Source organism: Fringilla coelebs (genome assembly GCF_963513975.1).
Source record: "Fringilla coelebs genome assembly, chromosome: 9".
Classification (NCBI taxonomy): Eukaryota; Metazoa; Chordata; class Aves; order Passeriformes; family Fringillidae; genus Fringilla; species Fringilla coelebs.
Window position 1 is genome coordinate 18,353,149 of NC_140067.1, and position 21,820 is coordinate 18,374,968.

The following is a 21,820-nucleotide window of genomic DNA, read 5'->3' on the forward strand; positions in this document are numbered from 1 at the left end:
TTTAGAGGTCATCTGCAACACAGTGAGCCAGTTTAATTCAGAAGCTGCAAGTAATCACTAAACAAAACAGCAAAAAAGGACATTAAAAGATGCATTAACTATAGATGTACTATGATTTTCTTGTGAAATTGGTGGACAGCAAGGAAAGGGGAAAATATCATGCTTGGCTTTCTGCATACTTTTTACCAAAGAAGCCTGCAAATAGGCCTGCAGCAGATCTGACCTCTTCCATGCTTCACTGCTTATAGACTTAGCTGCCTGACCAAAGAATCTGGATCCAGATTTTTCAGGGCAGAAATTATCACATTAACAATGTTTTTGACAGCTTTTGCTTCTGAACTTTCAATCCGGCTTCTAGACTAAATTATTGCAATGTCCATGTAGCATCACTATAAATTCTAGTTATCTACTTCTTTAGGTTTGATTGGTTTGGATTTTGGGGTGTTTTTCCCCTTCCTTCTGTAAATACAAATGGGTCAGGATCCTGAGAGTGCTCAGAGGATTTAGTATCCAGCTGTTGATCCATACGTTCTCTAGGCCAGCACCTGCTGCAGAGATGCTACCAAGACCTCATAGTTGGCAAGCTGCTCTAACTCCCCTCAGTTTGTAGGTTGAAAGGTCACTCCTTTAATGTAGTCAATTTGTGGCTTCCACATTAAATAGAGGGAGCTGTCACTGCTGGAGCTCTGTTTTATGAAATCCAGTGACAGTAAAACCTGATGCCCTCCACTTTCATAATAGCTTTAACTGTCTAGTACATCTTAGAATAGTAACTTCTAGGGCCTGATGAGAGGATGAGCCAACCTCTCCATGAACAAGAGAACCTTCTAACTCAAAGCTATGACATTACTTAAGGACTCTAAAGAACTGGCTGGAGGCACAGTCCAAGGATGAGATTAATTTCCTTTTCTTTCTATTTCAGATATAATATGAAAAAGAATTGAAGATAAAGATTATTTTTTTCTATTCTTTAGCTCCCACTATACCAGACCCTGTAAGATCAAAACAAGATGAGGAACAGATCAAATGCTATGAATAGAATCTACCAAAAAAGATCCTTAACAAAACTTCTGATAAACAATTTTGACCCTTAGTAACTAAATATGTTTTTTGCTATTCAGTATTAAATTACACACACAAATCAGCGTGAATTTAGGTTGAAGGGACATTGCAGTGTATCATCCAATTTTACCAAAAATTGGCACACCTTTATTAAGACCTTTATCTGGTTATACTTTTTTTGCACAACATAAAAACATGTCTTTTTTTGACCGGCATCTATACACATATAAATGATCAGTGATTAATCCCAAAAAGAAAACTATTTTAGCTGTCTATTGAATTAGAAGAGAATAGTAAGAAAGCAGATAAAACACATAATAGGTGTAGATGTATGGAACAGCATCTATCAGAATTTCCAAACATTACCCACTACAGAGAAGTGTTCCAGAGTCACTGACCCAGCAAAAGAGGAGAAATTTGGAGAGCGGATTACATTTCCACTGCCCCACCTTTCCTATTTCCAAAACTAGAGAAAAGGCAGTTTTCTCTAATCCTGGAGTCAGGCCACTCCAGCTGGTCTGCACACACGGTGCAGTTTGATGGAGGCGAGTCTGCACCATCATTAGCTCTCTGCGCTCCCCGCTCCATGGCAGCTCTGAACAGAACCAAGGGACCTGACACCAGAGCGACAGCCACTGACACCTAGCACAGAATAAGGTCACTTTATAAACCAAAGGCAGGCTAAAAGACTACCCACTAACTACAAGACTAAATTGCAAGTACACAAAAGTAAAATCTCCATCTACAAGTCATTGCTCATTTTCAAACACAGCTTGAGTAGGGAGAAGATAATCAGACATTGGTTCATAGACATATTTATAGGAAGCTTTATCAACTTTATTGACACTACTTTTTAATGACTCTACAAGTGAATTAATTTTCCTAATTTCAATGTTAAAATTGCATCATTACATTTTTTCACTCCTATGACATTGCTAGGAGAATTCTTTCTGTTCACACGTACAGATAGAACAGCTGTGTATGATGCCAAATGCAAAAATTTAAGGGATGTTCCAGCATATTAAGTTTAACCCTCATTTCTGTCTCAATGATAGATGCAAGAATTCCAACTAGGTAGATTTTATGAGCCAGTTAAATGATTTGTATTCAGACCAACATTAAAAATCTCCAAAGTGACAAAGTGTACTTGAACAAAAATACCCTGCTTGTGACATATCCTTTACAAGTAATGTGTTTTCATTTTTCACATGTTGCATCTCATTTATTTTATTCAGGCACACACAGTTGAATCTACAAGATACAGTAAGCTTCCAATACCTTTGAAATAATAAATCATTTCTTACAGATGTTTTCACCCAGTGCAAGTCTGCTGCTCATTAATCAAATATTATCAGTATCTATCACTGCCCAGTGCTAAACAGGAAAGGTACCTCATTCTGAGTTTTGACTTTTATTCACTGGTTAGTCCCTGACCCTTCTACTGCTGCACACTTATTAGAAACACCTACTGCATGGAAGATCCTACTACATGGAGTTTTAGAAGGGGTGTTATACAAGCAGAAGCATTTTTTCTTTAAAAACCAAAGGAAAAAAAGTCAGGCAGCTCCTCAAAGTGGCAACACAAATGCAATCAAGTTGTTTTCAAAGCTCTTTTCCAAAACCTAAGTAAAATATAACCATGTGAGCAAGCTATTCCTGGTCTAGATAATTTCATATCTGAAAGGTTGAAATAAATATATATTAGGCACTATGCAAGATACATTTCATTTTTGATAAATTATTAAAATTTCATTTCAGAAAACAGTATGTAGCGTACACTACATCCTTACCAGCATAATCCTGGTGGGGAAAATCTAAAGAAAATGTTTCAATGCAAGTAAGAAGTTATCTGATAGAAAAGTTCAACTTCCTTGTGATCATTGATATATTGCTGGATTCATGCAATAATGCCAAATAAAATCTGCGTTATTTCATCTGCTCTATTGGTTGTTACACATATTTTTCAAAATGCTGGAATAGAAATGAAATTGGGTGAGCCACACAACTGCAAGTGCTTAGGAATGAAGATTTCTGTAGCTTCAAGAAACAGCCTAAACATTTTCCATAAAGAACACAGTATGGCTTCCCCACGGCATTTTGCAGTACTGAGCACTTTCCCAGTCCTTTTAGGGCTACATTTCAATATTCCAACATGATTTTAGAGAGGAATGAATTCAGTCAGGATGTCAATAGCCAGAGCCCAAAAGTGTCATCCTCAGCAGCCCATCACACCACTCTGCTTCCTTCCAGTGATCTATTGTGCTGTACATGATTCATATCTTTGTTATTAAACAAGTGAAAAATTAAAGGCAATGAGCATGCTTCAGGTGAAAAACTACTACCACCTCCTGCCACAGCAGCAATTCACTCAGCTCTCCTTTAACTAAACATTTTGTTTGCATATTCTACATCTTTCTGAATGAACGTTGAATGCCACACTTCTATCTAGGATTATTCACCCTCCAAGGCTGATTAAACATATTCCATTACTGGCAGGTTTACAGAAGGGACTGAGCTACAAAGTGTATTTTCTATGCCTCAATACAATAAAGGGCACATTCAGCACATGCAAAGGCCCATATTTGCATCTGAAAAATAAGAAACCAACTCGTCAACGTAGAGCTTGTGTTAAGACTCTTATGTCCCTACAATTTAAAGAGTGCTGACATTTCAGAGCTTTCTTTACTTAGTTTTGTTGGGATTTCCAGGAAAAAACTATGCACAAAGAAGGCATAGGTTATAACAATTAGGGGTGATTTCTTCAGATTCTGTCTAATGCAGGAAGGAATTTTTTTAATGCAAATTTACACCAAGCTTTTTTTATCTAGCAGCAACAACAGAAAGAAAACAGGCAGGAACTTTACCCCAGTGATTAGTACAGAGACCACAACCAAGTACCTTATGCTTCATGCACAAAATGGTCACTTTATCTCCTCTAACTGGAAATTTCTTTCTGCAAGAGACTTCATTCAGTCAAGAACTCAAACTCTGAGTGTAAGGAAACAAGCAATAAAAAAATGTAAACAGAGGCTATGTGGTTGCCCAAGTATGAACGGTCTTTTTAAGATTTTTTTTTTTTTTTTTTGGAGAGACTCTTATCTAACTTGATAAAGTTTAACAAAACATAAATATTTCCAGATCACAGAATACACTGAGGTAGAAGGGACCCACAAGAATCATCAAGTCCAACTCTTAAGTGAATGAGCCAGGAAGGGCTCGAAGCCACAAAGTTGGTGTCATTACCACCATGCTCCAACCAACTGAGCTAATCTCAGGGTCATAAATTCTCACAAATAAAAATCTGGCCATCATTTTTCACCTACAGAAGATTGTGCTGGGCACAGCTCTTTTCTTTAGGTGAAAAGCTTTCAAGTGGGTTACATCAAAATAGGAAAATATAACATCGCCATTTTGTTTTTCTTTTTTTATACACCTCAAATGTAAAAATGCTCAAAAATATATGCTTGAATTTTAAAAAGTGCTAAATAATGTTAGATTACATAATCCGCTAAAATATCAAAAAATTAACTACTCTTAGAACAATAAGAATCAAATTAAATTTGTTATTATATTTAGATTATCAGTTCTTCAGGCAGACTGTCCAGCATCATGGAAAAAGACAGGAGTGTGTTTTGCAAAACATATGCAGGAGAGATTGTTATGCTAAGTAGTGTTTTGGTAGGAAAGATAAGTAAGTAAGAGCAGAAAAATCTGTGTAATTTACAAGTGAATATCATAAGGATGCCCAAGGGCAGATTATTAGTATTTTTTGAAAGTGTCCTAAGACTATTAATAATAAATAAGCTGTTTGGTGAATCTTAGCCCTAAAAGCTTTCAACTGCCTAGTACTTCCAATGTATATATAGGAATATTCCACCAATATCCAGAACAGTACCAAGGACTAAAGAGCTGAAATAACAGCTTACTACAAATGCCAATAGTAGGGAAAAAATGCCTCAAGCATAAAAATTCTTGGATTGATGTACATGGTTGGTCTCCAGGAAAGACGCTGCATTGGGAATAATAGCAAGTTCAAATTCTTCCATGCTATAGCATGTAAGAACAGGTTCTTTCAGAGTTCCTTTTTTAATGTGTTTGGTTTTTAATAACAATTCTTTTTAGATTAAAGAGTAGCAGAGGATAATAAAGATGAACAAGCTTTGTATTAAAACCAACTGATTGTATAATTCATTTAGAATATTATTCACATGGGACATGAAACAAGAAGCGTAGTTTTAAAAAAGGAGGCATTTATTCTCCAAGCTGTGAGCCATGAGCTAAGGCTCTCCAGGAGGCAGATTATCAAGCACTCCTATACTTGACTGCACAGACTTTCGCAGACCTTGTCTGGGACTTCACTTCGGGCAGTTGCGGTTCAGTGTGAAGTTTTGATCCTGTTTTGTACAAAGTGCAAACACATCTATCCCTGGCCTTCTCATGGAATCTTCATTTAAAGACAGTTTTTAAAATTTGATTTTAATATTAGTCTAGGGGCTGTAAGGCAATTATGAAATATTTTGAATTAGCTTTGCCCAGATCCTGCCAGCACTCTTCACCACTGCTGTTCTTCAAACTCTTCAAAGTACTCTGACTTCATGACTCATCTCAATTATTTCATTCTCATTATTTCTAATAACAAAGGCTCACAGCTTTTTGCAGATACATGAATTTGAATATGTCAGCTTGCAAAAACAAAATACGATTTCAAATGTTTTCCCTGGTTCTGTAGCCTTTAATAGCTTCAACTGTATGTGGACAGCAATGTTTAAAAGGCCCTTGTTGTCACCATTTAAAATCCTTGGTGAAAAGCACTTAGTTTGCAAGATTCTGAAACAGCCATCTCCCTAGTATACAGGGGGCAATGAAATAAACCCAGAAACTATGCCAGGCACATGTTTATTTTGAGGATCTAGCTGATCGTGTTTCCAACATCGTTCTTTCCTGCAGGACCTTCCAAGATATTTTTCTCCCTTAGCTGTTGTCTTTCATGAGCCTGTCCTTAGGCTTTGGCTTCCTTGCAGCAAAACCCATATAACATGTCAAAATATTTATGAAATTGTAAAATAATACAAAACAATAGAAGAAACCTCCAACAACACAGCTGGTGATCCTAAGAGCCTAAGGCTGCACAATGCCTGTCCTAAAGGTCTATCTTTCACCAAGGTGCACTGCCATTTACACGACTTGTTACATTACTACTGAGACAAACAGCTCTTCACCAAGGGGCCTAACAGCCTCCCACAACATCACAAACACCAAGAAACACAAGTTAACTCTGAAAAGCAACCAACTAACAGATAAATCCTAGATATGTTTTCAAATAACTTTGCCTCTAAACTCCTCCTTTGGAGGAGGTAAGTGAAATTGCAGATGAAAAGAAAAAAAAGAAAACTCAGAAATACAAGGTAAACCAAAACCAGAGAAGCAAGCAAATAAAAGTCTGTTCACAACCTGAAATGAGAACTATTTTGAACATGACATATTTCCTCCATAAATGTCTGTGCTGGCCATGGGCCTATGGGCCCCATATGCAGATTTCATGTCCTCCAAATTTAGTTTATGAATCAGGAGTACGATGCACAATTTTTTCCTATAGCACAAGCAAAATGAACATCTGTTCACTTTTTGCCATGTAGGTTTATATCTGTGTGGGTGGGTGTGAACAGAGCTCTTGATGTGTAATAGTCCTCCCATCTGCACACCAGGTGGCACTGCATAGTTAATCAGAAGATAATAACAGGCATGAGGAGATTACTTACTTTTTGGGGAAGAGAGTAAATCAATCTCACAGAGCTTTTTTTAAAACAAGGTACATTAATGCTTACACTTTAAAAAATTTTTTTTTGGTGCGCAATTTCACTCCAATCAATGACATGATCTTATTATATCATTGTTTGAATGTGATGTTAATTAACTATGAATTACTGCAATTACGACAAAGGTTCATTCCACAAGGAATTTCATGTATTTTCTTTTTTTTTATGTACAGTTTTAACCCTTGTAAGCAGGATATGCTATTTAGAATACATTTAAACAACAATCTGCTTAGATTTACTTGGTACACTCACCTAACCCACCATTTTACAGTATTTAATAGACCTCTGAATACCCATACACAGTCAAACTAATTTCACAGCAATTCAGCAGCAGAAGATGGAGGAATAAACAAGCAATCTTCATTACTCAATGAGAAGTTAAGTAGAAAGTAAGTGCTGCAAGTTTAAATATACAAATACTGAAGTTAAAGTGTTTAAGGAATTTCTGGGAATGGGGGCTTAAATTTTTCTTAAAAGTTCACCAAATAAAACAATATTTCAGGATATATTTTTATCTGATATTCTCTAAGGAGAATGTAAATGCTATTATAAAATATTAGAGAATAAGGCTAGAGGTTTGTGTAAAAGTCTGCAGAAAATATGTTTATGGTGATAGCATTTCCATGTAGTCGTTTAAATGTCACATGAAGAATGTCTTTTAAATATTTATTTCATTCATTTTTATTCAATTAAGTAGTTCAATAAAGAAACAGTTATGTATTTTCTCTTTCAAAAAGAATTTGAAATGTTTTGTGGACTCTTAAAAGACAGAATAACAGAATCCTGTTTTCCAAAGAAGGCAGCTGAACTTCTAGAAAGATGAGTAATAAAAGCCTAGTATTTCTGCATTTGCTCTGATAGCCATGAGTGACTCATACGTGTGTTTTGTTTTGGGTTTTCTTATTGGTAAAAATCATATTCCACTCTGAAGATCCATGAAGAGCCACAGTAACACAAAGCATCCAGACTGCTCTGTTCCCCGCAGGATACCCTTGGCTGCCTTCCTCTGCTGTCTCTGAGGACCATGTGCTCTCTCCTCTAGCCCCTCACCCCTCCATTGATTTCTCCTTTTGCTCTCAGCATGCTTATTCTCTGTAGCCCTGAGTCTCTACGGTGTTTACAGAAGGCAGCAACTGATGCAAGACTTGTTTTTTTTTTTCTAAAGCAAAATTTTCAAACTGATTTGTCAGTTCAGTCACAAATTCTTCACAAACCCTTATCAAAAAGCAGAGCTGATTCAAGGCAGAGCACATTGAGTAATCTTTCAAATCCGGACAGGACAGGATTTTTTATTCTATGCTTACTTTTAGAGGTTGGTTTTAAAACTTTGACAGTTTAATTGGGAGACTTAATTCCTATTAATTAATGTTTGTGAGTAACAAAATAAAGCCAAAAGTTTTGTAACTGGAAGAGAATTGAAATTCTAAGATGAAAACTTTAGGGACTAATTCTTCATCTCTAATTCTTAATGAGCATTTTTAATTGCCCAATGAATAAAGACTAAATTTATTCATAGCACCTACCTAAATGACAATTAAAAAAACTTTAAAAAAAAATACAGTAGAGACTCCAAGAATATCGTTCCTCCCATTATTTAGCTGCTACTTTTCGTTCCTTTAAAAATTATCATGCATGCCATTGTCTATTATTAATTTTGACATAAGAAACTGAGATTCATTGACTATCCCCTAATACTTGTGTTAGCTTAATCTGAAATTGTGACTGCTGGAGAAAACCAGAAGCATGGTGTATCTCTTAAATTGCCATTGCCTAGCTGGATCCTTACTGCTTATCCAGGTAACTATGAAAGCTTTTCCTAGGATTTAGTCTTTCCTAGTTCAACATAGGCCTTCATAACCCCAAATTTCCCATCAGTCTTCACAGCCTAATTGGGAAAGGTAAGATGGAGGTAAGGTGTGGCTCACACTGAGACCCCAGAGGTTGTCAAATGTTGGTGACATATACTGGCCACCTGCTTGTTTTCAAGTCTAGTACAAGGTATTTTTTTCAGCTTTGGGCCAGTGACTAAATATTCCAGACCTACTGGCTGGAGAGCATCTTTCCCCTTAAGATAAACCTCAATGCTTCAGTAAGCAAAGAATTGAAGCAAAGCACACTCTTCTGTTATTATTCATTTCATATAAGTCTGTTAACTTGTATCCTTTTGTAAACTTAGGAATTCTTTAACCCTGTGTCAGAAACACTGCAAACAGCTGATCAGAGCACACTTTTAACACCTGTCCAAACAGCTCTCACAAAAAGCCTTGGCTGTTCATTTTTCTTCAATACAGTCACTCGCTAGAATGCTCAAACCTCAGTTACTATGTTTAACCACTAACAGAACCTGCAGTGGAGGGCACTTTCCCTACCACACACAATATTCCCACAGGCAACAGATTTTCCCTGATGCATAACTGTGTGAAAAACAGTTCTCAAAGTAGTTCTATTTCCAACTCCACCTGCCCTCAGGTAGCTGGTTATTTACAAGTGATCTTCTGTTTCATGAATCACACACGGACTTTTGTACAATCCCAACTTCAAAAATCACATTTCTGCAAAAAAGTCCTCTCACACTGTACTCTCATCCTATCAGGGATTTCATTTTCTTTTACACACTCATTTAATTCTTTTTTCCACTAACGGGGAAAATTTAAAACTGCCGTATTTCTTTTCTATCAAGGTGCAAATTCATTCTGAAGCAAATTACAACAAAAAATAAATCTTTGGTTTTATGAAAGTAGCTCCATAATTATTTTACCCCTATGATTCAGAGTAATGTTCAAATGTGGTATTTCATTGAATATGTTTGTTCAGTAGGCTAAGAACACAAAAAGAAATGCAGTTCAGACTCATTATGGAGAAATTACTGTTGCTGATAGCTTATAAATGCTCTATTGCATTAATATTGTTAACTCCACAAATATGCAACCCCTCAGCATGTCCTCCCCCTGTCACAACCAGTATGCAAGGCCATTTTTCTGTCCACTGGCCTACACAGTACTGCAAAAGTGAGATGACAGGCAGACAAGGGGTACAGAAAGGGCATCATAAATGCAAGGTAGTGTCCAATAACAAAACTTTGTAGGTACACATAATCCTTCATTAGCATTTATACACTCTGTTTCCTAGCACAATCAATGAACACATGCTTTACAGGAGAATTGTGCTTCAGATACCTTCTCTTGTTTATTAAAATTCCGGTTGTGCCCCTTTTCCTAGTATCTGTATGGCAAAATGTTGTCTGTAGGTACATATATATAAATATATTTCTAAGCAAAAATATTTTATATTAGCATAGCTTTGTTAGGGTCAGAAAGTAAACCCAGATAAATAAACTGAACACTTCAATTCAATGTGAAGTGCTCAGTGGTCATTTTTGCTGACACTAAACTGAACTGTTATTCTAAGCTTCTGAGTCAGAAATGCAGAGGAACGATGCTGATGTTAAAAAAAAAGACTGATAATTTTTTCCTAAGTGCTACACTCACAGAAAACAAATGCTTATGAATCAATTCCTCATTGGTGAGATTTTGCAATGTGGTTTGAAAGACACAGATGAAAATAATAACAAATATAAGTCACACCATTTGCCTCGTATACAATTACATCAAAATATGATACATCAGAATTCCTATACATGGAAGTTCTCTAACAATGTGAGGATTTAGAATTACATAAATCACAACACTCTGTGCTATCATTACACAACAGAATAGACCTGCAAAGCTTATTATACTGCATAACCAGATGGTAAAAAACAGTTGCCGTTGTACTAAGAATTACATCTCTGTAATCAATAATAGGAAGGAGGAACAGTTGGACAACTTGTTTCCTATTATGTTCACTTAGGCAACGTCTAGATCAATAAAGAGCATTAAGCCTCATACCAACTGTAGACAATGCCTGCTCAACATGCCTATCATACGGCAGCAATGGGTCCAGCTGTACTTCAAAATAATTGTAAATGGATAATAATTCTAATCTAACATTAAAAAGAAGCGATGATTCAAACAGCAGAGAGGTGCAGGACTTCTCTAGTATATGAGAGAAGATAGACCTATGATGCCAGTTTTGTACAAGTCAAAATCAGCTTATTTGTTAACCCACTTCATAAGTACATTTCACTACAGTCAATCTGAAGGATGTTGCACATTTTATATGGATGAAAGAAAAAAAGCAACCAAGCATGATATCACTGGCTTACATATAGATTCAGTAATTGTGTGGGTGTAGTAAGCTGTTCGCAAAAATTGAAAACTAAACTTGTGTATCGCTCTAGGCCAATATGGCAATTAATTACAAGCAAATTTTAGTTCATACATTTTTAACTATCTAAACAAACAATAAATCAACCCATTCGGCTACATTCACATATTACTTAAAGATCTGTAAAATAAATCTGAAAATTTTAGTAATCCTCTTAAGGCCACTAATTTTAGCTTCCTGATTTTAAATTTTTTCTTATATTCCATACTTCCATAATGCACCAAATTAAAGCTTTCTCCCATCATGTTATTAACAAAGATACAAATTCCAGTTTATTCCTAGGGAGTCCTTCAATTTCAGTATGACAAAACTTGGGACCATGAGCTCTTACCTATTCCAATAAAGACTGCTTTATAGCCATCTTCTTTCAGGGTACGGAGTGTCATTCCATCCACTGCAAGGCCTTTCCTAAAAATTATCTGAAACAATTAAAAAATGCTTGGTAAAAATTGCAATTATAATGAAGCAGCACATTCTGCATCGTAAACTAACAAAGGTTTTCAAAATTATGAATGACATAAGTTTTGATTTAGACTTGCAATTGCTAATTCTGATTTAGACAAGAAACAGTATCTATAGTGCAGTAATTGATGTTCATTTATTGAAAGAAATAAGTCACAGCAATCAAAACACACCTATAATCTATACTTGCTTCTGATCAATTGCTTTTTGCTTCCAGAAGCAAAAGCTGCAATTTTTTTTCTGGAGCCATTCTCCACCCCCAACCCTGCTCTGAGCAGCCACTGCCCAGGCTGAGCACCTAGAGGAGTTGTAAGAGACACAGAATGCTCTCCGGTGCTCTAGGTGCTCTCTGCATGCTCAGGAAACCAACAGTGGCAGTCCCTGTGCAGAGGTCATGCAACTGGAGATACACACACCTTTTGTTCATCACTCCTAACCCCAAGGCCTTTGAGCACAAAAAGTGTGTGTGATTCCTCTTCTGATATTTCATACTTCTTGACATAGGTATGTGTGTTTTTATCTCCACATCTTAGACTCTCTGAACCTGAATGTTTTCCCTCAGGTTTTTTATATCACATGTGATTTTACTTCACAAAATGCAGTGCTGTTGTGTAAGCTCTCTACTTTGTGATCTTAACAGTTTAGCCTTCAAGTCACTGTGTATCTTGTTTGTTATTCAATCTGCCAATATTTCATTTAGTATACTTTTTAGGTTGGTGGGGAAAAAAGACAGAGGTAAAATACAATTTACACTACTTAAAACACTGACTTACTTTGTCTTTGGAGATTTAGTATAAATTTTATCAGGAGGTGAAAAGTCATGTACTATTGCAATCCTTAAAACAAAACTGACTCCATCCTCACTTGCAACAAAAGACATTCCATAAATTGTCATTACATTTTTTTATCCTGTTGTGTACATATGTTATGAAAACCTAATGAAGGAATTTAAATAGCAATACTATTTTATGTGAGGATTCATAATACTTCTAGGGCCTAGCTCTGTAATCCTTATCCAGCTGACTAATTCTTACTAATTTCAGTGGAATTACTTGAATAAACAGCACTACTGAGCATTTACACAACACAGCACCTTCCACCACAGATTTGAAATGCTTTAAGTAAACACCAGAAAATATTTCCAGCTTATAGAGGCATAAAGCTAAGGTACTTATTTAACCAGCTTGCCAAAGGGTCAATTGCAAACCAACGGCAGAGCTTTGAAACAAATTTACATTGAAATTCTCTACTGCAGTCCAGAGCTGCAGAGGACTTGCAGGTCAGGATGACATGGTGGCTCCATCAGTCCATTCTGAAGACCTCATCATAACACAAAGCCTTGGGAACTGAGGCTGGCAGAGGAGTCCCAGGAGTCTATGCCCAGCAATTTTGTCTAAAAGTGTCTCAGTTCTCTGTTTAACACCATCCCTAACTAAACCTCCGTTCTGTCAGTCTTCACAAGCTTTCTGCTTTCAAAGGGAACTTGAAAGCAAAAAAACAGACCTTAGCACTTAAAACCTATTTACTATCATTCTTAAAAAACCCAGGCAGTATAACGCTCTCACTCAGGCCTTGTGACAAGTCTACTGCTTTTACAAAAAGAATCAACATGAAAGAATTCAATCCAAGAATTTCTTGCTTCACTGAAGGCTTTAGTAATGTGTTCAACATAAAGCATCCCTCCTGGTACTCAAAAATTTGATCCAGTGGTACATTTGTAACTTCCATTAAAATGTACAACAATTTTAAATACTATCTACAGCTCAAGTCCTAAATTACAATAAATCACTGCTCCTATTATCTATAAACAACACACATTTATTTAACAAAATAATGCATAACTATTGCCTTCCAAGAAGTTGAATAGATTGTTATGGTTTATAACAGATGATCATGTTAATACTTTAATTTTATGCATTTTATTATAAAATTAACTTGGAAGCAAGACTGTATGATAATCCATTAGGAAAAAAAAACTCAGGAAGAAGGAACAAAAGAAGTATCAAATATGAATGGTTTAAGTAGTGCCAAACTTGCATGAAAAAAACTTGATTAAAAAAAATCAAATAATTCCAATAGCTACATTGAACCCCTAAAGCAATTTAGGAATTTGTTTCTTACAGACAATTAATCACATGCAGGCATTCCAGATGAGAACTATTGATTGCCCTTTTCCAAACTAGTGGCATTCAGACAGGAGACAGACAAATGCCCTGAGCAAGAGGAAGCATCTTCCTGCCTCTGTCTAGCATAGCTTTTAATCGTTCTTTACTAATGTGCATGACATTTTGCTGTTAATCTTTGGCAGAGTTCTTGTTCTTTTTTTTTTCTTTGAGCTATACATAGGCAAGATATATTTTTCATTACCTTCACTCCAAGATCCTTCATAAGCTCAGCTTCAAAATTCACTACATCATACGGCAAACGGAACTGGGGGATTTCAGATGTACTAAAACAGATAAAAAAGCCTGTAACTATTAGGAAAATATTATTTTAAAATTTATTACTATTTGCTAAAGTACTTATATTATACCTTAGTTAATTGTGACAAATGTGAATGGAAACGTGCTGAAATGTGACTTTCGACTTATATTTTTAGAGCGACAAAAAAGCATTATTCATCCAATGCTAAAAATATAGGCCAGAAAGGCAGTACCTTGAGGCCAACACTGCCCACTCTTGTAGGTGACTAATTAACATATGTTATGTTTGAATTCTAAAGGACTTTGGCTCCATTCCTTTTGTTCACCAGAATACATAACACTAAGCTTAGGATACCCATTTAAAAAAAGACCTCATGGCTACTGAAAGCAAAGTGACATAGCAATCTTTCATTAAGCTATCTAATACTAGAGTTTCAAATTTCTCATACAATTTTTAAAAAGTGGTACATTGCTATTTTGAGCTAGGGTATTGAAAACTGTACCTCTATTTCTACTTCATAAATTTTTAATTATTTTTCAGGATGGACAAACACTTTATCAGCTGTTGATTTCGTGTCTGTTTTTTGACTTAATGTTTATTAACTGGCATTTTTTCCTCCTGGGGAAGATTAAGAATGACATCAAGTTCCCAGAATCACAGAAGGGAAAAAAACCTGCAGTGCCAGTATAGAATCTCACTTTATATCTACTGATACAGATCTAATATATATATATATTTATCTCCAGTGAAATAACATCTATACATGCCAGTTCTAAATTCCTACTGTAAAACATGTTGCAGAGAAACAGAGTGAAGTTATATATTAGCTACTTTTGTTCAATGAAGATAAAAACCTAAATATGCAGAAAAGTAAAGGCTTCTCCCCAGATAGTTCTAAGCTTCAAACAGTCTAATCTGTTTTCAAATTAATGAATCTGTAATATCCATAACAAAGCAGAGACACAAGAGATTCACTGCAGCTTATTTTACATATTGATATTGACCACACATCTTTAGCATCTAACTTTGACAGGCCAGAAGAATTTTATTTCTTTTAAGTTGCGTCAACTTCAATTATATTGATAAGAAACTGGCGTTCTTCCTTATTTTTAATACTGCCCTTTTTACACCTTTCTTGACCAGTGTGCAATGAGAAGTGTTGTAAATATCAGATATAATGAATGTGTCAATACAACTTTCACAGGTCACGCTAAATAAAGGTGTCTGAGGCAGAAACTAATGTATCAATATGATTCTGCAACAGAGATTCAATAAAGAAATCTAATCAAAAAAGAGGAAAGTTCTATTTTCCAGGCCACCTATGATGTCTCCACAACATGCTCCCAGAATACCACTGGCTGTGTTACATCACTGTCAGAATTCATAAACACTTTGTTTTTACTCTTATTAAACACTTAGTTTTATGCTGTGATGTATACCCACATGCATGCACATTAACTATGAAAATAGGCTTTTTATGGAAGTCAACTATACATCAATAATTTTGATGCAATTTCTTTCAGCAGCAGCAGATGGTCTGTCACTCTGCAATGGAGAGACAGAGAGGAAATGGAAATGGGGCAGAGATGGAGGAGGGATGCAGTGCATGCAAAGTGTTCCACAAATTCACATCAACCTCAAATTTGACCCAAGTCAGAGGTGCTTGGACAGCTGCTTGGCGTTCCTCAGAGACCTCAAGTTACTGCTGCTCAAGGGACAATTCTGTGGCATAGTGAGAGAAGTATTTTGGTACATTGTAAAGCAGTGGCACAGAGAGGAGCAAAAGTAGTAAAGCTTGTTCATGGTCTCTAAGCAAGAGCATGGTGTGCTCATGCCTACTCTACTATAATGCATAAATTTTACACAACTGGTGAAATGCAGGAAAACCTGCCCATAGATATGAAAAATCCAGACACGTTCAGAGAAGCCCAGATTTATGTTATATTTGAATATCCCACCACAGGAATTGCAATCACTAGACACCTTTCTAGTGTCACAATATTATGAAAATTAGCTATGATGTAAGAAACATCCTAATTAAAAACAATTGGAAAAAACTTTAAGAAGGTGAAAACACTGCCATTATAATCAGCGGATTCCAAATACAAAATTGATTTGGTCTTCTTAGCATTTTGCAATAGTTTATGAAGCCTTGAAAACACACTCATCAATAACCTAAATTTGTTAAAAGATGTGCTGCAAAGACTTAGAAATGCAATAATGGATGACTGCTGCCACAGGCCAGCCCCCTTTCTGTTTCAAGATTAAAGTAAGGACAAAAGGAATTGATGCCCTTAAACCACATATGAGCATTTCTACAGTGAATGGATGTAAAATTTGACCTTGATTAATACATGTTAAGACTCAAAAGAAAGAAATACACTTTAAAATACAATCCTCAACCATTAAGGATACAAAGAGAACGGGCAAAACTCTGTGTAAGGCTTTTTGCATTAGGAGAAACAACAGGCAAAACATTATTTTAAATTCAAGTTAAGATCACACTGCTTCAAATACTGAAGCACGTACTAAGCAACTGTGGCATTGCACTACAGCACCGAAGCAGCTGCAGGAAGTCCTGCATTTTATTGCCAAGTCCAACCTGAGTCCAGCCTGTCACCAAAAAGAGCCTTTTTGTTAAAAACCTCTTATTAATTCTGACTACTTTACAGCAAAAATACTGATTTTAATCTGGTATTTATGATAACGTGTTATCAAACAGGTAAATAGGTATTTCACATACTAAATTCACTCAATGGTAACTAGTTCAAATAAAACAGCTTCACAGTTAAATGCCTATGGATTAACACCTTGGTAATTAGGTAGAATAATTCTGAACCTCACTGGGAAAAATGCAAGTAATCGGTTCAAATTCTCCAGAACTGATTCTCTTTCTTGCAGAGCACTGAATACGTATTTGACATTATGACATTATGGATCAATTTCATTAACCATGTCAACTCTATTGATCTCAGTGGTGCTGCATTAAGAAATGTAAGTGCATCACCCTTCTTTTTCTCTCTGTTTCATTATGTCTTTTATTTTTTAAGCACATTGTGTGAGTGCATTTTGTACTCTTGCACACCTTACATTGTAGAATTCAGTGTCTGAATTATCTCATACACAGGGATTCCAACAAACCTCCCAGATTTGATCACAGCCATTCCTGCAGTGGCAAAAATTAATTTTCTAGTGTAGAGGACTGACAACATGCAAATACTAGCCAAGGGTTTACCACAGAGGAAAACTGCAAACGTACCTTCCTTTATGTATTTGTAACTTTTTGAAGGTTGAATTGCAGGAGGTTTATTTCACCCATATGATATGGTCTGCTAAAGCAGATCCACAGATGGCTGATTGCCACTGTCACCTTTATTTACACAAGGTAGTCCAGGAAAGCATGCTAAAACTAAAACTCTCCATGAAATTACTATCGAAAGCATTTTAAACATTATTTCACTAGGGCTACAGGGACCTAATCTTGTTTTAAGGAAAAGGGAAAATGGTTCCTGACTTGGTTTTCTAATATGCTAATTCGATAATAACAATTGCACCCTGAAATTTAACAGGTCATATGAAGAGAATATAGGAGATAGCCACCAGATTTTCAGTTAAAGCTTGCCTGCAACTGTACCTCTTTTAACATGAATGATCAATTATTTAAATAAAAGGTGACTTTTGCAGATCTGAAATCTTCTGTTCTCTTCCTTTGCTAAAAGTCAAGTGATCATATATAAACTATATATGTACAACAGTTTTTGCTATGCTTTCTACAATAATTGGAAACAGTGCTTTGTTATTATTATTTTATTACCTTAAGCCCCCAAGGTACTCCTGCTTTTCAAATATGGTGATGTTTGAGTAGCCCAGTCGAGCCAAAAAAGAAGCACAACTTAAACTTGCAGGTCCTGCACCAAGAAGAGCTATCTTCACCTTGTATGCTTCAGGCATATCTTCTAGAGGAGGTAAGGAAGGGTTTCTGATCTGAGGAATATTCATGGCTTTGAAAACCTGAAAAGCAACACAATCAACAGGTTAAACACATTCCCTCTTTAAATTTTTAGTATGACTGACAAGATGAAAGCTTCTGCTAGTGCTGTCGCATAGCTAATGCATTACAGCAAACTCACAACATTATAGAGGTTTCCAAACGACATGATCTGTGCATTTGCGAGGGATGTTGTATTAGCAGGGTTTGGTCCTTCTGCGGGTCTTTTTGTTTTAAAAATCTCTGAAGTCAGGTTTTTCACTACTGTAAATTTTACAGAGAAGACAGATCCAGACTGCCAGTGTCAGAATAGGAATGCAAAGTCAGCCAGACAGTAGAGAAATCTCTGCAATGCCAAAAAAATTCACTGCAAACAAATAATTCTTAGTAGAAAAATATCTCTGCAAGTAATGCAAATGATTATAACGCCAGTAAAGAGGCTTTGCTTTTGAAGAGACAACCTGCGTGATCCTGGAAAAATCACTTGTAGCTGAATTTTAGAGGTGGTAGGTGACAAACTTCAGGTGGTTTTGAAATGTTTTTTAGGAACCACACTTAGTCTTCAGTGCTAGATTTTCATTGTTAGCCCATGCTTTAGATGCCTCCTCTTAGATAATTTTTATAGGACTTTATTTCAGTTTCTTACCTATCTTATTTAATTTTTTGTCCACTTTTTAATTGGGTTTCCAAAAACTGTAGATGCATCTGAAAGTTAGACTGCTCTCCCTATGCCCCAATTATTCATTCACCTGCATAAAGGTGATGATCTGCTCCAATCTGCCCTGACTATTAAAAATACTTAGGACCAATCCCTGCCCACTGGTGTGTGTTTCTATAGAACCCAATGCAATGGGCTGCTAACCTGGTTGTAATGTCACACAATTTTTCAGATTTGTATTAAATCAGTTCTATACTCAGATATACAGGCAAGAGGTGAAGGCAGAAATATTCTGTATTGTCCAAGCAAGATTTCACTCTCTGCACTTACAGAAATTATAGAGAAAGGAATTGAGCCTCTATCTTGTATGATCTACAAAAGGAAAAAGAACAGACATACAGCCTTAGAGGCTACTAAACATTAGAAGCATGGAAGAGCACAGGTACATCTTCTTTTTACTTTAGGCATTAGGGGGAAATATGTTTAGCCCAAGCAGTATATATTTGTAGCAGACAAAATAATTCAAGAGTGCATTGCATGGGGATTCTCAGTCATATCACAAACACCATCAACGTAGAATCTCAAAAATTGCCAGGAGACCACACTGCTCCCCACTTATTTCAAAGCAGAGCTGTGTTCCCTAAGTGCTAACTAGTCCTCTAAAATACATACACTGACATTCAACGTAATAAATAGCATATTTCAACTATTTAAAAGCTTACCAACAGACTTTAGTTTCCCTAGAACTCAAGAAGCAAAGGGTTTTCAAGTTAAACTTTGGCAATTCCACTCATGATTAGAATTTTTCATTTATATTTTGAATCAATGTTCATTTTCTTCATATGCACTTGAGCAATCATGCTAGGTAAACCAATGATTAGTTCCTTCCCTCGCTAAATTTCTGTGTCAAACTCCCCCAGTCTTTGTAAATTGACACAGCGGTTTAACAAACTGCATGAAGCAAGAGACAGATAATTGTTTTAAAGAAAGAATCATTTAAACCTGACAATTCATACAATATGGGAAAGTTTAATGTGATTATTAATGGATTTCACAGGCTGAAAAGCTCATATTGTACTGTGAAACTAGATTATGATAACCCAAATGCAATGATATTTCTAAAATGTCTGCTTTGTTATATTCATAAGAAATTGCTTGAATTATACCAGATTTTCATTAGTCTCATATAGTTGTTTAAAAAGGCTATTCTGTAACAAAAATTATATAACTTGCATATTTAATGTGCATATTGAACACTCTGAATATGCATATGCTTAACAAATTTACTACTAAATTTACTTTATTGTTAACATAACTATTTTTTTATGTATTATCAAATAGTCATACCTATCTAATAAATGTTACACTGAAGTTCCACACTACCGTAGTGCAGTGTTAAGCTTCAGAAACCAAGCACTCATGCAGAAAATCCTAGGAGTTCAGGCTGAATGGTCAACTTTAATTCTGCCTATTTGCAAACAGGGTAAAACTGTCTTTATGCAGCACAGCCAGCTTGTGTGGCAGTATCTTGCCATCTGGAATTCAGTGGCAGTTTTGCATATTAAGGCTGGCAGGGTAACTGTGTGAAAATAGCAAACTGCTTTAATGCATTTCAAAGGATTTTTACTCGCCTCATGGTGAAGTTTCCCTATACTGTAAGTCACTTAATTAAATATCACTGAATTCCTCTGTATAAATCCTTTGGTGGCCAGAGATGAGTAACTGGCAAGCAAGTGTTCAGTGGCATGTTACATTCAACTGTCCTTTCTGCTCCTAATCTCTTCAGACTATGTTCAGGATGCAGGTAAAATTTAATACTATTACCTTTCTTTCCAATTTACCTTCAAAAACATTATTTCTTGCTTGGTATTTGGATTGAGTTTTTCCTTTGTTTTGCAGGGCTTTTTAACCAAGACCCATTCAGGAAAATGAGACCAAATGATGAATTTTGAAGCAGAGTCTCTCAGTGAAAAGCCTCAGTCATCATCCTCATGTCTGCCTTGCCTTCTGGCTCTCCCTCATAGAGATTAATAACAGACATTAATAACATTAGGCATTTATTCTTAAACTTTTTATCAAATATGACACAGTTAGCAGTGCTTCACTGTCCAGGACCTATTCAAATTAAACCCACATTGATTCTGTCCACTTCTTATGCCTCATATCCATTAGAGTCCTCCAAGAGGATATATCTAAGTTTATAAAACATGGAGACTCAGTCCACAAGAGAGTTCCAATTTGACCAACTAAAACAGGCAATCTATTCTGCTAAGTTCCAACAACTGAAAAAAATTCTCTCTTGATTCACACGTTTGTAACAAATAATAGTTCTCCTATTTGCATCACTGCATTGTGTGAAGGTTTGAGTGCACTTGCTCAATGCTCTCTACAGTATGAAATCCAACAGTCTGTTGGATTCTCTATTGTAAATAAAGCATCCTTTCACTGCAAAAGGGTCATGTTCCAAAGCATTCAACAAAGAGCATAATTCCAAAAAAATATATAAAAATAATGCATAACATGAGTTTATACTCAGCTTCCACATGTCCCACTTGAGCCAACTACAGTGGTTTCAACTGTTGAGCAACTGATTCCAGCTTAAATTTCCTGGAAAGTCTTAGCCAAATCATTTTAGCTGCTTTTGAGAATGCAGATAGGGAAAAGCTTATTGTTAGCCTCATGTAATAAAATTGTGGTTCTTTTCTTCACTGCACCACTCTTGTATTAAAATGTTTTGATGAAAAGATGTGACATTCTGCAGAGTAGCAGGTGACTCAGAGAAATGTATTTGCTAATCAGATGAAAATAATTTTAAGGCAAAATAAGCATGACTTAAATGAGTCCAAAACATTTTAAACCATTAAAATGTGCTAGAACTGATATTCAGAATTTTTACCTCAAATTTTATACAATTTAAAGTAAATAAAATACCTAATTTCAATCAGTGTGGCATTAAGAGCTACGGTATAATTGACAAGGTGTTTTTTGGTCAAAGGTTGGACTTGATGATCTTAGAGATCTCTTTAAACTTAATGATTCCATGATCCCCGGCAGTTCAAAGCCGGGTTGGAGGTGTCTTTGAGCAACTTGTTCTAGGGGAAGGTGTCAATGCCCAAGGCAGGAGAGTTGGAACCAGATAAACTT

At 35.9% G+C, this 21,820-nt stretch overlaps 1 protein-coding gene across 3 annotated transcripts in view; it reads right to left on the minus strand.

The window, feature by feature from the left end:
* Window positions 1-21,820, minus strand: part of DPYD (dihydropyrimidine dehydrogenase) — a 335,424-nt gene that overhangs the window by 204,567 nt on the left and 109,037 nt on the right. For 2 of the 3 annotated variants that reach the window (XM_084211421.1, XM_084211420.1), the window contains exons 6-8: window positions 17,845-18,041; window positions 13,974-14,055; window positions 11,476-11,563 (exon numbers count right to left, since the gene is read on the minus strand). In XM_084211421.1, the coding sequence (XP_084067547.1) occupies window positions 11,476-11,563; window positions 13,974-14,055; window positions 17,845-18,041 (367 nt within the window). Of the gene's footprint in view, window positions 1-11,475; window positions 11,564-13,973; window positions 14,056-15,718; window positions 15,753-17,844; window positions 18,042-21,820 lie in introns of those variants that run through there. The other variant, XM_084211422.1, reaches the window with a different exon arrangement.